Source organism: Lotus japonicus, chromosome 2 (assembly GCF_012489685.1).
Source record: "Lotus japonicus ecotype B-129 chromosome 2, LjGifu_v1.2".
NCBI classification, from domain to species: domain Eukaryota; kingdom Viridiplantae; phylum Streptophyta; class Magnoliopsida; order Fabales; family Fabaceae; genus Lotus; species Lotus japonicus.
In genome coordinates this window covers 44,212,428-44,228,670 of record NC_080042.1, presented here as the reverse complement: position 1 = coordinate 44,228,670, position 16,243 = coordinate 44,212,428, and the positions used below count along the sequence as shown (strand labels likewise).

Below are 16,243 nucleotides of genomic sequence, written 5' to 3'. Positions count from 1 at the left end.
AAACTAGAAACAGATAAGTAGTTTAAGTCCAAAATTAGTGGGTGGCAGGGCAGGTTCACCTTAAGTTTACTAGAAACTAAACACTACTACAGAAATGTATTAACACATTTTTTTGTCGGAACACTCTTCACACTTTAAAATACTCACAGAATCTGAGAAAAATATATCAATTTAAATCAATCTTGGAAAAGAGATAATGAGGGGTAGAAATATCTGCCCAACTTGTTTGCACACTAAAGAATGAGTACAAGAAGTAAGATGACCAGCACTGCCTCAAATATTACAAGCACCCACCAACACTGCAAAGTAGAAACATTAACTTGAAGTCATGTATACTGAGAATCATATACAAGTTTCATAACATTACTATGTAAGCAATATTTGCATTGTAAAACATGTAATATGACAGATTTATTCAAATTCTGATGACTCACCCATTTAGTTTTTGATTTCACACTTTTGGAAGCTTTGGCTAGCTGAACCTTAGCTTGGGATGTTGCACCGGCAGAAGCATCGATATTTGAGTGAATGTCATCTGCCAGAATAACATTGAATATGAACAAAAAGAATAACAAATGTTGTGTGGAAACAAGAAGCAAGCAACATGAATTTCCATATTTACAATGGTAATCTTCTTCACCAATAACAACCCCCGATCATGAATCATAACAAACAACAACAAAAGCTAGATCACACTACGCCATTGAGCTCGATAAAAAACCAGAATATGAGGAGATCATGAATCATAACACCAAAAGGAATAACAAAATGTTGTAGCAACAAGAATTAAGCAACATAAATTTCCATTCTGCACAACATTAATTTTATTTACCAATAACAATCCCCTGATCATGAACCAGAACAACAAGATCCTTGAATATTTCATTTGCTTGTCCAATTTGCTCTTCTACCTCTCGGATACCCTGATCTCTTTCATCAATCATAGCCTCATTGAAGGATAATTCATTATCCAACAGAAGTATCTCTTGCCTGTAGTTTTATTTCAGTGATCAAGGAAACAAGACCATAATCAAGAGTTGAATAAGGTAAAAATAAAATATGCATCTCTGCCTCACAAAGATGCATACTGTTTATAAATTACAATAATAAGATAAAAGATTAAACAGAATTCAATTGGCCCAGGGAAATAGCTGAAATGTTTAAGACTTCACCTCTTCTGTTCTCCGATAAAAGGTCTGCTTTCCAAGTCTACCTCAACTGATTCTTCACCAGCGCCAGAGCTGTTTACAAACACAAAATTTGTTGATGCAGAAAAAGAAGGCAGTAAATAGATAAAGTAGCCACAATTTGAATTGTATCAATGTATATATTTTTGAACTAATATACAGAGAATTATTGACCTTGTTGGTAAAGGAGAAGAAGTGGAAGCCGGGGTGTAAGTCGATTCACGCTCAGAAGCAAGCTGCTGTACTTTTTGAAATTCTTGTAACGTGGTTTGGAAATCTCTTGCAAGCTTAGCATCTTCAATTTTCTTATTAGCCTGATTAAACAAAAGACAACAAGAAGGGTCAACTACCATTCAAACCTTTTCAATAGCTAGCAATCCTAATTTTGAAGCATGAAAATGACATGACTCTTATGTAGAGTAGTGGTACGATGGAAGACGACGCCATGGAGAACGGCAAGACGAAGGACGATGCCACGGAGAGTATGGTGGTCGCGAACAGAGACGTCTCGACGGAGGTGCGAAATCAAAGAGAGGAGTGAGTGCGAGATCGGTAGGAGCGACGACGATCTCCTCCACAAAGTCGAGCTCGTTGCAGCGGCGGTAGGGTTTCGTGAGAGAGAGAATCGAGAGGTGTTTGGGAATTAGATTGGGTTTCAGAGTTTTAACACACTTAAGTTTATGTTTTTCATAGGATAGCGACGGATATAGCGGTTGCTAACATATCCGTCGCTAAATCGGTCGCTATTTTGCTTTGTTATTTTGATTCTACTTCTTAGCGACGGAAATTTCGGTCGCTAATTGGTCGCTACTTTGCATTGGTATTTTTATTCTACGTTTTAGCGACGAAAGTTTCGGTCGCTAAATCGGTCTCAACTTTGCATTGTTATTTTTATTCTACTTCTTTAGCGACGGAAATTTCAGTCGCTAATATTTCCGTTGGTAAATCGGTCTCTACTAGCGACGGATATGTCGGTCGCTAAATAATCCGTCGCTAATTCAGTCGCTACTTTACTTTATTATGTTTATTTTACTTTTTAGCGACAGAAATTTCGGTCGCTAATATTTCGGTCACTAAATCGGTCGCTAGTAAGTCAAACTTGGAGTTTGACCAAAATATCATGGATTTCGTCGCAAAGTCGGTCGCTATTAGTCACTGAAATATTTCGGTCGCTAAATCCGTCGCTAAACAGCGAATTTCTAGTAGTGGTGGGGGAAGCGCACGTTCTCTTACTCAATCAATGTTTTGCACGTGTTTAATGTGCTCGTGTTTTTAGCAACGGTTATCAACGTCTTCTCGTTGAAATCTGTTCTCCAATTAACTTGGCATTTTTTCAACTCTCTTGGTCCATTTTCGACTGCCCCATGCGTTTTGGGCCGAACATTGGGCCAAACATTTTGGGCCAACATATGCCCCCCCAAAAATGTTGATTCTCGACTACCAGGCCTTGGAGGGATCAAGCATTTTTTGAACTTGGATTTCGACCAAAACTGTCCTTCATTTGTGACCTCTGCCTTTTTGACTTCATGTCCAATCAGACATCCTAGCATCTGACTTCACACCAATCGGAAGCTTTAGCGTCTGACTTCGCCTGCTCACCCGCCGTTTCTTCACTAGATGTAATCATGGCCCCTTTTTAGCCTACATGTTAGGGTTCTACGGTTATATAATAAAATAACCGTTGGATTTCAAATTTTATGCCACATCACGTAATGTGGCTTCACGTCCGTCTCTTCGTTTGCCTATAAATACGCCATTGTTGCTCCCTTGCAAGCTTTACAACTTTTGAATCATCCAAGCTTCGTCTAGTTTTGCCCGTGATCATCTGCAACCGACTGGTTTCTGCTTCTTCCTTTTTCTCTAGTGCATTCTCTGACTGCTCTCATGGCTTCTGACTCTGACAACATCATTCCTTTGGCTGCTGCCTTTGAAATGAACGAAGCCAAACGAGTCCCTATTCCAGACCCACCGTATGAAGCGGAGAAGAGGGCTATCTGGAAATCTCAGGTACTCATCCCTATCTCTATTAATGGGACCTTACGTGCCATCTTAGGTCCTTTGAAGAAAGCGAAAAAGGGTAGACTTACTAGTCTTCCTGATGGTTATGAACAATTTCACCCCAGTATTCGTGGGGAGGAGCTGATTCTTGCTTTTCGACCTTCCTATCGCTTGCCCTTTCTGAAAGATCCCAAAAGGGCTTTTAGATCTGCCCCGTCCAATCCGAATGCTGCCGATGGAGCCTATTTGAAATGGCTTGATAGGGTAGAAGCCAGTAAGTCTGGGCACTGGATGGTCACCGAGATTTTCGACCTAATTCAGAGATCGTCAATCTCTTATAACCCTGCTATGCTCTTGAGTTCACTCTTCTTTTGGGAAAGATCTACCAACAACTTTCATGTTCCTTTTGGCATGATCACTCCCACTCTTCTCGACGTGGCTGCCATCACTGGCCTTTGGGTTGTAGGTGATGACTATCATTCCTCTGCTGCCCTGACGCAACCTATCGCTATTTCAGCAAACAACATAGCCTTCAGTAGATTCATTAAGGATCATTATGTCGAAGACGGTGACGTCTCTGATGCTGAGCATGTCACGTTTCTCTTATATTGGCTCTCTGCTTATGTATTCTGTACCAAGTCTCTGCGGATTCCTGCCAAGCTCCTTCCTTTGGCTAACTTGTTGCATGAGGGTCAAAAAATTGCTATGGCTAGACTTGTGCTCGGTAACCTTTATCACATGATTAATGAAGCAGTGGCTGATATCCGAGATCCCAAATTTGTGTCTCTGAATGCAGCCGGTCTATTGTGGTTGCTTCAGCTTTGGATGAATGCGGTTTTCGAATCGTTTCTTCCAGCCAAGACACCTCCTTCCGTGGTGTCCAACACAAGGATTGACGCTCACAGGCTTGAAACCCTGACCCCCCCTTATGATGCTTCTACCTTTGAAGCCGATTTCAAAAAGTATTTCACCATGTTCTTCGAACTGAAGCGCTACCGTTCCAGTTTTGCACCATACATCAAACCCTCTTTTGGCCCTCGGTGGCTAAGAAGCTCTTACCCCAAACTTCCTAATTCAGCGGATCTCTTATCATCAGATCGAACTTTGGCAAACCATACTATCCCCTAGGGTGCTGACTATTAATTTTGCCAGTAATGACTTCACTTTGTGCGGTTATAACCCTCAGCTCGTTTCTCGACAATTTGGGCTAAGTCAAGATTTGCCCAACACATTATTCGATCAATCTCTTATCCTTTATCCTGGCGCCGTCACCAAACGTAGTGTCTTTGACACCACTATCAACTACTACAATGAGGAGCTGATCGGCCTTAGCCCTTTTAACTTCGCTCCATCTTTTTATGTCACCAAGGCATTTAAAACTTGGTGGTCTACTTATTGGGACGACATTTCGATGCCGATTGAAGATTGCTTCCAACGCATAACAAATGTTTTTCTTTTGCAGAAACTAGCTCTTAAGAAGATCAAAGGTATGCATACGTCTGAGATCAATGCCTTCCAGCAATTCTTCGGTGTAGTATATTTTCCGGGTCCTTGACTTCAAGAGACTGTTGCCAAAGCAGCTCGAGTTCTCAGGCAAATGTGGGAATCTAAAGCCAAGAAAACTCGATTGATCATTCCTTCTGATGAGGATGGTCTTTCTTTTATTACTCGAAAAACAGGCTTTAAATTCCCACCATTGCCGACTTGTAAGTATGCTTTGGCATTTCCATTGGTCCTTCCTAAATGGGTTGACCATGTAAGTATCAAGAACTTTTATCATAGCGCGTTGCCTCCTCGGAAGCGGGTGACCTGGACTAAGTGCTACTTATGGAATTTTCCTTTCCATGTGTCGGTCGAAATCTTCAACCACATATCGATAAGAACGCTTATTGGTCAAGGTAACTATTTCGACCTGGCATTTTTGCGATATTTATGGCTTAACTCTTCTTTGCTCTTTTCTTGCAGCCGAGCCAATTCCTCGATCGACTTCTCAAGCCTCTCCCCGAGTGACTTCGGCTACTATTGAGATTGATGATGATGATGATGATGTTAGTTTGGCTGATAAGCTCAAAATGCCCAAGGTAATATTTTGGCTGTAGAGCTTCGTTCTTTCTTTGATATATTCTCTATATGACCTTTTGTTTATATCTCAGAGTCGAAAACGAGGTGCCAAGCCTACCACTTCTGCAAGCCAGAAAAAGGCTAAAGGCGCTGGTGGGTCCACTGCGAGTAATATCTCGGCTAGCTATTGAAGAAAACCAGCCAGGTGATGATCAACAAGTTTCCAGCCCTCCTCCTCAAGACACTACACCTATTCCTGTCGAGATGGCTCCGGCCAAGAAGACCTCCAGGAAGAAGTCTAGTCACAAATCTGGCAGCCCCTCTTCTCGCCATTCCAAGAGTTCGACAAGCTCCAGTCCTATCAAAGAGTCTGCCCCTAAGGTAAGTTGTTATGATTCGCATCTCATCTCGATTTGTTTTTCTTTCTTCCTCCTCAACTGTTTCTACTTTTATTCTTCAGAGGGTTGGCATGTCTAAAATGGCTGTGCCTCGAGTCACATGGTTTCCTCCTAATCCCCCACCAGTTGTTCTGTCTAGTTCTTTGAGCAGTTTGGAGTCCTCGAGCTCGAGTTTAGACTCTAATGAGTCGGACCCTGTGTGGGACAAGTTGACGTTCTATTTTAACTCGAAATCAATCGCTTGGCAGTATCCTGGTTGCGAACCTTACTATACCAAAGAATGTCGAGATAATTTTTCTGATTTTCCTCCGCAAGATACCCAGACCGTGTCTCCTCCGGTTCGTGAAGAAAATATGCCACATGTCGAAGTCCAGAGTGGCGAAGGTCAAGTATCTCCAGTCACTCAGCCAGATCGGGTGATTGGTGTCATGCCTCCCCCCAAGGCCGACGCTCTAGCCTCAACACAATCTGACCCTTCTTCCCAGCTTCAACGGGACGTTAGAGCTGCTTTGCTTTCTCCTTATGCCAAAGGAGGCTCAGCTTCTTCCAAGACAGCAGCTTCTTCTCACACTTCTAGTGAGAGACTTAATGCCCTTTTGGTCCAAGACCCATTCGCCACTCTTCAAAGTTTCCTTGATGGCACCCTGAATCTCGATTCTCCACCCCATCATACTGAAACTACTGAGACCGCTCAATCTAGCGGGGTAGTCGGTTCTGGCCAGATTAAAGAAGCTCTGAGTAAGCTGAATGGGTTAATCTTCGACGGGGATTTCATCGACCGTGTCCGGGTCAGCCCTCAACCAGGCCATGACGTCAAGGAGTTGCTTACTTTCTTGTTGGGCCAGCGGCTCGACTGTAAGACCCAAGATTTTAAGCTTAGAATAAGTGGAAGAGATTTCCATTTACGATTAGGGTTGATGTATTGTGAAGGGAAACCTGAACTAGAGTTTACCAAATGAAATAAATTTATGAAGGAGAAAGTTCAGGAAAAGTCAAAGGATTACATCATGATCGATAAAAGTTATAGTACGATCGTTATACGCTTAACCTAGGTCAGAAACCCTAGTATATAGCTAATTTTCACTTTTAGGCACGACGGAAGTTAATTCCAAAAATCTTCAGAGAAATGTTAGAACTTCTCTTTTTCCATATATCACAATCATTTCGAGGCGAAACTCTAGGATCTACGAACGTCCGATTCCAATCATCGGAAGTTTGCCGAAACCGAATCCCTGGTATTTCAAAACCCTAGAATCACCCGACTATGGGGACTTTATCTATTCAGAGCTTCAAATGAATATTCTACACGCGTACACCTATTTCTCTTGATGATTTCAATCTTTCTTCCGAAGGAAGTTTTCTATTCCGACATTCGATGCAAAAAGCAACTTATCGGGTAAAATAGTTTTACACCGACTCTGCACCGACTTTGCATTAGTTGCCAAAAATACAAGGAGACATCTTCTTAGCTTAGGAATTCCTTTGCCAAAACCTATCTTAGAATTCATGGAGAATGACGCCGTAAAAATCAGATTCGCGAAACTTTCATTTTCCCGCGAATTTCCACCTTCTATATATAGCAAAGAAAGGAAGAAAAACTCAAATTCTCCTCCATTTTCTCTCTTCAAACCCGCGGCCAAGAACAAGGAAGAAGGAAGAAGAGTTTTTGTTCAAACCTTGCTTGATCGTCGATTAATCAGTTGCTGCTTCAAGGTTTCGAGGTATAGTCACTAATCCTTACCTCTGATCGCTTTTTCCATAGCTTTTCTGTAGAGTTTTCTGAGTGGATAGTTTATGGGTTTTTGCAAAACTATCCTGAATCTTTCATTTATGATTCTAAACCTCTTCTATATGTGCCCAAGATCACTTCTGCCGGATTAGATTTTCCGTTATGTCGCCGGAATTCCGTCGGAATCGATTTTAGCCTAAAATACCCATTTATGTAGTTTTTGAGTAAAGTTCCAACCTCTAGGCTGAAAACTATCGCCTTAGCTTAGTGTTAGTAGGATTAGTTGTCATAAACGTCGTTAGTAACGTCCCTGCAAAATTTTATTTTTGGGATTTCAGTTTTGAAAATCCTAAGTTAAAAATCATGACCAAAATACCCCTGCGACAGTTTTTGATCCGATAATTTTTCCGAGTTCAGAATACCCTTAGTTACGGCTTATGAAAGCATAGGAACCAAGTTTGATCGAAGAAAAAATCGAGCCCCATAATTGCACAAAGTGGCCGAGCCCTATTAGGGGGGAGGAGGAAAATTTCCTTTTCCGAAAACTTGTCTTTCGCGCTAGATTATCGTACCTTAGAGTATGGATTACTTCGTGTAACCTTAGTAAGTATCGATAGCTTAGTTCTCGATAGATTCTGATAGTATTTCTGTGACTTTGCTTTAAAGGGACTTTTGAGAAATTTCCTGAGGAGCAACGCTTTGCTTGTGAGGAAGAGTTAGAAGATAATCCTGGAGAATCTGCAGGTGAGGGCTTCTCACTGAATCTCTAGTTAATGCTTAGGGTCGATGTTTCGACATTGTTTACTGTTTATGCACTGGATTGTGTGTGATTGAAAATGTTTTCTGAGGCTTCGGCTGACAATGTAGATGATTCATCTACTGAATGTTTTTGAAGATTGACTTACATGCTTTGTGCTATGTGGGTAATCTAGGATGTGTGGTGCATGCTTTATATGCTAAGTGCTAAGTGTTAATGTTGAGATTTCTTGATATATGACATGTTGTTGATTGTGATGATTTAAATATGCTTTACACTGGAATCTGAGATTCTGAATGGTGAGAATAGCGGGCAGGTCATGCCGATTTTATTTTGAGAGTTTTGAGAAAGTTTGATAGGACGAACGAGGTTCGGGCCTTGATTTTTGTTTAGTGGATCGAGACATCCTCTGGAAGCGACTTGGGATTGGTAGATCCTGCAAATGTATAAGACTTGCGATAAGACAAAATGGAATCTATTTTATAAAGAAAATTCATAAGACCTTAAATAACCTCTAAATCTTTAAGTAATGATAACAACCTCGAAGGAAGGCATTGGAAGTGAAATCTTAATTCTGGAAAACGAGGAGTGTCGTCGGATCCAAGTGTTGAGTATGTCGTTGTTGTGCTGTTGGAGCAGCGTTTGATGTTGTGCTGTTGGAGCAGCTATTGTGGTTGTGCTGTTGGAGCAGCTATGTTGTTGGGCGTATCTTCGACTTTGCGGCGTGAATCCGTATGTTCAATCCGAGGGATTGGATCGATTCAGCGATAACCTTTCGACTCGCGTGAATCCGTATGTTCAATCCGAGGGATTGGATCGATTCAGCGATAACTTTTCGACACGCGCGAATCCGTATATTCAATCCGATGGATTGGATCGATTCGGCGGCAGTCACTCAGGCTCGCGTGAATCCGTATGTTCAATCCGAGGGATTGGATCGATTCAGCGATAACCTTTCGACTCGCGTGAATCCGTATGTTCAATCCGAGGGATTGGATCGATTCAGCGACAACTTTTCGACACGCGCGAATCCGTATATTCAATCCGATGGATTGGATCGATTCGGCGGTAGTCACTCAGGCACGCGTGAATCCGTATGTTCAATCCGAGGGATTGGATCGATTCAGCGATAACCTTTCGACTCGCGCGGATCCGTATGTTCAATCCGATGGATTGGATCGATTCGGCGATAGTCATTGGACACGCGCAATGTCCGTATGTTCGACTCTTTTGAGTGAACCGACTTGGCGTTGTCATTTGTTGCGTGTGCGAGTCCGTATGTTCAACCCAGGGGGTTGGATCGACTTGACATGCCTAATTGTTGGGCTATCCTGGGGATAAGTCCGGGAAACCGGGAGTTTCCGAGTATGTGATACTCTTTGCTCGTTGAGCAGTTGTGACCATCGGATTGAGATGAGTCGGATGATCCGGAGATCATCACGAGTTACTATGTGGATGTGAAGAAGTGTCTTTTGTCGCAGAATCGACTTTGCCTTAGTTTAGAGACTTTAATTTACCTAGGACACGTGGCGACGTGTCGAGTGAGAACGGAGACGTTGTTTGACTAATCATCCTGCATTCATGCAACATTAATGGGGTATTAACACAGGACGTACTCTGGACCTCGTCGGATTCCAAAATGGTCATAAGACCCGGATTTCCGTGATAGAGCGTCTGTAGACGTCTCTTGTAGCAGACCGAAATGGCAGACCTACGGGTTACGGCTGATCTGACTACCGTTGTTGTTGGAGTAAGAGACACGCGGGCCGAAATGGCACCACCGTGGCTGGTGAAGGGCTGATCCGTTGATGTCCATCCGTTCCGGATTGCATATTGGTTGACTGGGTTAACCTGCATACATATCACGCAACATGCATACTGACTTAGTTGATGAGTGTGGTTGCTATTTGATAAACTTACTTGGAACATGCTAATTGTTATTATTGTCGTTATGATTTTGTGGAACATGCAACCCTAGGAATGATATCTCTAGTTATAAGCCTAAGTGGCTATCTATTAATTGTACCTATTGGGTTTATTATCTACATAGTTCTTTAGAGTTGACCCTCGCGTCTTCTGTGTGTGTTTTGGCGGACAATGCCTTTGTCAGATGAATATTGCGGACGGGTTCACCATGGTCCACCCTTCGGGGGGGATTAGGTACGAGATGATAGATCAGGACGACCCCGGGTCGTGGGTGGTTGACCCCGCGAGCCACCGAGCGACGTATTCGGGGCGTATCATGGAGGATCACGTGGACAGTGGAGGACTCTTGAGGTCAGGAGTGTTGAGGCGATGCTCTATCAGCTTCAACTTGCCACCGGGCGTTCACTGCGGACCAGGATTCGGAGGAGCACCGCCGCCACCGTCATCTTCAGAGGAGGAGGATCCCTCAGAGGAGATTCCAGTGGGAGTGCCTTCGGCAGGGTCTAGTGCACCCTCCGTTGCGATCATTGATGATCAGGGTTCGGGCCCTAAGCCCGTGAGTCCAGCATCGGAGCGCACTGTGGTTGCGAGGGGAGGACAGATAGGGTTAGTAGACTTGGTCGTTCTGGATTCTGATTCAGACGACGATCATGCTAGCACATAGATTTGAGTGTTGGTATGAGCTCCTCGAGTTAGGATTAGTGTAGGAGTAGAGTTTTAGCTCTGACAGTCTTGCTTCATTTGTTACTTAGGGGACAGGGTAGATCCGCCTATAGCTTTTTGTGTGGTTTCCTTACGGGAATCACAGAGAGTTGGTTAGACTTAGGAAGTCTCATTTTCAGGCCATTGGGTCAGCTGATTCTCAGTTTTGAGGGATGGTGTTGCGGGCACTTCACCCTTTTCATTTGGTTTGTATATATTGCCTACGGGCGTTGCACCTTTCTTTCCGTCACTGGAGGTTACTCGTGACGAGGTTGCTACCACAGCGGGGGCTGTTTATATATTGTATATTAATCCTATTGCTTTTCGCTTTTGGGTTTTATTTAATTCAGTCTTGTCTTAGTTATTATTATAAAAAAAAAATATTCACGTTTTTCCGCATTAAGTTTATTTTGGTTACTAAAGTGACGCCACCGAATTTGGGGTGTTACATTGTGGTATCAGAGCACGGTCGAGTCTTTCGGGAGTTGTTGGGGAATAGGTCTTCTGTGCTAGGTTGTGTGACTCTGCAAAGAGTGAAAAATTGATTGTCTGCAAGCGATTTTTTCGCTTAAAAATTGATTGAAGTTATTGCTTAATCATATTGTATAGTTATGGAAATGCTATCTTATGATGAGTACTAACTGTTTGTCTAACTAAACAGAGAACATGGTGAACATGAATCAACTCGCTGGGGCAATGACTGCTGTGGCCCAGGCAATGACAAATCAAACAGTGGAGAACGCTCAGTGGCGTGCTGACAAGGCTGAACGTGAGCGACATAAGCGTGAGAGGGAGTTAGCCCTAGACCAGAACAGGGGACTGAATGATTTTAGAAGGCAGGATCCACCCAAGTTCACGGGCGGGACTGACCCAGACAATGCGGATCTATGGATCCAAGAGATTGAGAAGATTTTCGAAGTACTGCAGACTGCTGAAGGGGCTAAGGTGGGCCTGGCAACTTATCTGCTGCTGGGCGATGCTGAGTACTGGTGGAAGGGTACCAGAGGAATTATGGAAGCTAACGACGAGGAAGTGAATTGGAACTCCTTTCGAACTGCATTCTTGGAAAAGTATTTTCCAACTAGTGCTCGGGACGAGCGGGAGGCACAGTTTCTGACACTCCGACAAGGGAGCATGTCTGTACCTGAATTTGCTTCTTAATTGGAGTCTTTGGCCAAACACTTCCAATTTTTCACCGACCATGTCGATGAGCGCTACATGTGTAAGCGTTTCGTCAATGGACTGAGGCCAGATATCGAGGACTCTGTGAGGCCATTGGGAATTATGCGTTTCCAAGCTTTGGTTGAGAAGGCAACAGAAGTTGAACTTATGAAGAACAAGAAGATGAATAGAACAGGCACTGGGGGACCAATGAGGTCGAACTTTCAAAATAATCATGGGATAGAGAGATTCCGACAGAAGAAGCCGTATCAACGTCCTATGGCGGAAGGTTTTACCTCGGGGCAGTATAAGCCCATAAATGCTACCGGAGGAACAGGAAACAAGACTTCGGGTCAAGGAGTGACGTGTTACAGGTGCAAGAAGGTGGGGCACTACACTAACAAGTGTCCAGACGGAAGACCTCTATGTTTCAACTGCAACCGTCCGGGGCATCAAGCCAAGGATTGCAATGTAACCAAGGTTAAGCCATCTGTGCATACGGTGAAGGGAAGACGTTCTACTGCACGGGGAAGAGTCCATGTCTTGTGCGGCGAGGGAGCTGATGGATTAGTCAGAGGAGAGCGCAAGAACGATGGTAACTTTCTAACTATTCTTTCTCATTTTAGTATAATATACCCTTCGTCACCCCCGTAGCGTGTGCAACACGTCTGAACTTGCTTTTACCGCTAAGCGTTGACCTTATAGTTATTACGCCTATGAATACCTTATTTGACCGTAGCTCGTATTTTAGCTATAGAAGTACACGAGGTTTAAGATAACACGTTAAGCCTAGAAAGTAGTCTTGTACCGATGCGTTTAAAAGGAAGCTAGAAGCTGAAGAATGAATCTCATAGAGATTTCTTATGGATAGTATACGTATGATGTCGAGGGTGTGTAGTTCCGTAGCGACATCATTGAAGAATTAATATCAAGATTTTTGTGACTATTGGATGATAGGAACTCATTGACTGTTCCAGCGGGTTTTTTCTAAATTTCACCTTCGATGTATTAGGCTTGATCAACTTAATATTGAGGGGGTGATATTCGGAATCAGAGCTGGCTATGGACTTTGATAGAAGGATGTGTAACATGAATTTGAATTGATCGAGGATTAGTCGGATTTGGGAGGAAAGTTCGTGTTAAGTAATTGATTTTCTTTGGGAAGGAGTTATCGTTGTAAGAGATGAATATTCTTTTAGGAAATGTTGGAGAGCTACAGAGCATCAGAGATCCAAACTTGGAAAAGGTTTAGGTTTTAAGTCTATTAATTCTTGTCATAAGTGTATAGGACTTGAAGTTTGTCATAATTTGATTGGGAGATTAAGAAGTTTATCGACAAGATGGTAATCAAGTTACAAGAAGGAAGGTGTTAGTATTAAGATGAATACTTGAAGTTATCATAGTTGGACAAGCTACTCAGAGTCTAATAGTGAATGAAACTTGTTATGGATTTCGGTGATACAAGCTAGAGATTAGCGAGTGAATTTTGCTAAGTGGAATGAGAATATTAGGGTAAAGATTGACTTCAGAAGCTGGAGATCATATTCGAGTAAGAGTTTTAGTGGTGGTATCATTGAGGATTGTAGTTAAACCTCGGCAAGTGGAAAGATGATATGTCTGTTGAGACGCCGTTGGTCAACATTGGGACTAGAAGAGTGAAACAATCGAAGAGAAAGCAGAGTGTTTTAGTGAAAATTATTTGGAATAAAGACACGGACGGTGTTATGTGAGAGTTAGAGGAAAAGATCAAGGAATAATATCCAGAACTATTACTGACCCTTAAGTTTCGAGGACGAAACTTTCTTTTTGGAGGGTAGTAATGTAAGACCCAAGATTTTAAGCTTAGAATAAGTGGAAGAGATTTCCATTTACGATTAGGGTTGATGTATTGTGAAGGGAAACCTGAACTAGAGTTTACCAAATGAAATAAATTTATGAAGGAGAAAGTTCAGGAAAAGTCAAAGGATTACATCATGATCGATAAAAGTTATAGTACGATCGTTATACGCTTAACCTAGGTCAGAAACCCTAGTATATAGCTAATTTTCACTTTTAGGCACGACGGAAGTTAATTCCAAAAATCTTCAGAGAAATGTTAGAACTTCTCTTTTTCCATATATCACAATCATTTCGAGGCGAAACTCTAGGATCTACGAACGTCCGATTCCAATCATCGGAAGTTTGCCGAAACCGAATCCCTGGTATTTCAAAACCCTAGAATCACCCGACTATGGGGACTTTATCTATTCAGAGCTTCAAATGAATATTCTACACGCGTACACCTATTTCTCTTGATGATTTCAATCTTTCTTCCGAAGGAAGTTTTCTATTCCGACATTCGATGCAAAAAGCAACTTATCGGGTAAAATAGTTTTACACCGACTCTGCACCGACTTTGCATTAGTTGCCAAAAATACAAGGAGACATCTTCTTAGCTTAGGAATTCCTTTGCCAAAACCTATCTTAGAATTCATGGAGAATGACGCCGTAAAAATCAGATTCGCGAAACTTTCATTTTCCCGCGAATTTCCACCTTCTATATATAGCAAAGAAAGGAAGAAAAACTCAAATTCTCCTCCATTTTCTCTCTTCAAACCCGCGGCCAAGAACAAGGAAGAAGGAAGAAGAGTTTTTGTTCAAACCTTGCTTGATCGTCGATTAATCAGTTGCTGCTTCAAGGTTTCGAGGTATAGTCACTAATCCTTACCTCTGATCGCTTTTTCCATAGCTTTTCTGTAGAGTTTTCTGAGTGGATAGTTTATGGGTTTTTGCAAAACTATCCTGAATCTTTCATTTATGATTCTAAACCTCTTCTATATGTGCCCAAGATCACTTCTGCCGGATTAGATTTTCCGTTATGTCGCCGGAATTCCGTCGGAATCGATTTTAGCCTAAAATACCCATTTATGTAGTTTTTGAGTAAAGTTCCAACCTCTAGGCTGAAAACTATCGCCTTAGCTTAGTGTTAGTAGGATTAGTTGTCATAAACGTCGTTAGTAACGTCCCTGCAAAATTTTATTTTTGGGATTTCAGTTTTGAAAATCCTAAGTTAAAAATCATGACCAAAATACCCCTGCGACAGTTTTTGATCCGATAATTTTTCCGAGTTCAGAATACCCTTAGTTACGGCTTATGAAAGCATAGGAACCAAGTTTGATCGAAGAAAAAATCGAGCCCCATAATTGCACAAAGTGGCCGAGCCCTATTAGGGGGGAGGAGGAAAATTTCCTTTTCCGAAAACTTGTCTTTCGCGCTAGATTATCGTACCTTAGAGTATGGATTACTTCGTGTAACCTTAGTAAGTATCGATAGCTTAGTTCTCGATAGATTCTGATAGTATTTCTGTGACTTTGCTTTAAAGGGACTTTTGAGAAATTTCCTGAGGAGCAACGCTTTGCTTGTGAGGAAGAGTTAGAAGATAATCCTGGAGAATCTGCAGGTGAGGGCTTCTCACTGAATCTCTAGTTAATGCTTAGGGTCGATGTTTCGACATTGTTTACTGTTTATGCACTGGATTGTGTGTGATTGAAAATGTTTTCTGAGGCTTCGGCTGACAATGTAGATGATTCATCTACTGAATGTTTTTGAAGATTGACTTACATGCTTTGTGCTATGTGGGTAATCTAGGATGTGTGGTGCATGCTTTATATGCTAAGTGCTAAGTGTTAATGTTGAGATTTCTTGATATATGACATGTTGTTGATTGTGATGATTTAAATATGCTTTACACTGGAATCTGAGATTCTGAATGGTGAGAATAGCGGGCAGGTCATGCCGATTTTATTTTGAGAGTTTTGAGAAAGTTTGATAGGACGAACGAGGTTCGGGCCTTGATTTTTGTTTAGTGGATCGAGACATCCTCTGGAAGCGACTTGGGATTGGTAGATCCTGCAAATGTATAAGACTTGCGATAAGACAAAATGGAATCTATTTTATAAAGAAAATTCATAAGACCTTAAATAACCTCTAAATCTTTAAGTAATGATAACAACCTCGAAGGAAGGCATTGGAAGTGAAATCTTAATTCTGGAAAACGAGGAGTGTCGTCGGATCCAAGTGTTGAGTATGTCGTTGTTGTGCTGTTGGAGCAGCGTTTGATGTTGTGCTGTTGGAGCAGCTATTGTGGTTGTGCTGTTGGAGCAGCTATGTTGTTGGGCGTATCTTCGACTTTGCGGCGTGAATCCGTATGTTCAATCCGAGGGATTGGATCGATTCAGCGATAACCTTTCGACTCGCGTGAATCCGTATGTTCAATCCGAGGGATTGGATCGATTCAGCGATAACTTTTCGACACGCGCGAATCCGTATATTCAATCCGATGGAT

General features: G+C 42.2%; 1 protein-coding gene across 1 annotated transcript; it reads right to left on the bottom strand.

Annotated features, from left to right (window-relative positions):
- Window positions 1-824: 824 nt before the first annotated feature.
- On the bottom strand, window positions 825-1,634 carry LOC130736474 (syntaxin-22-like). The gene is made up of 4 exons (XM_057588304.1): window positions 1,617-1,634; window positions 1,362-1,501; window positions 1,173-1,241; window positions 825-990 (listed from the first exon to the last, which is right to left on the bottom strand). Exons 1-4 carry the CDS (start codon window positions 1,632-1,634, stop codon window positions 825-827), a joined length of 393 nt encoding a protein of 130 aa, XP_057444287.1.
- Window positions 1,635-16,243: the final 14,609 nt, after the last annotated feature.

Bases quoted from the DNA above. Each gene is read 5' to 3' on its own strand.
- LOC130736474 (XM_057588304.1), bottom strand. The intron at 1,242-1,361 runs GTCAATAATTCT...GTTTGTAAACAG, and splicing joins TCTTCTCCTTTACCAACAAG to CTCTGGCGCTGGTGAAGAAT. The intron at 991-1,172 runs GTGAAGTCTTAA...ATAAAACTACAG, and splicing joins TTTATCGGAGAACAGAAGAG to GCAAGAGATACTTCTGTTGG.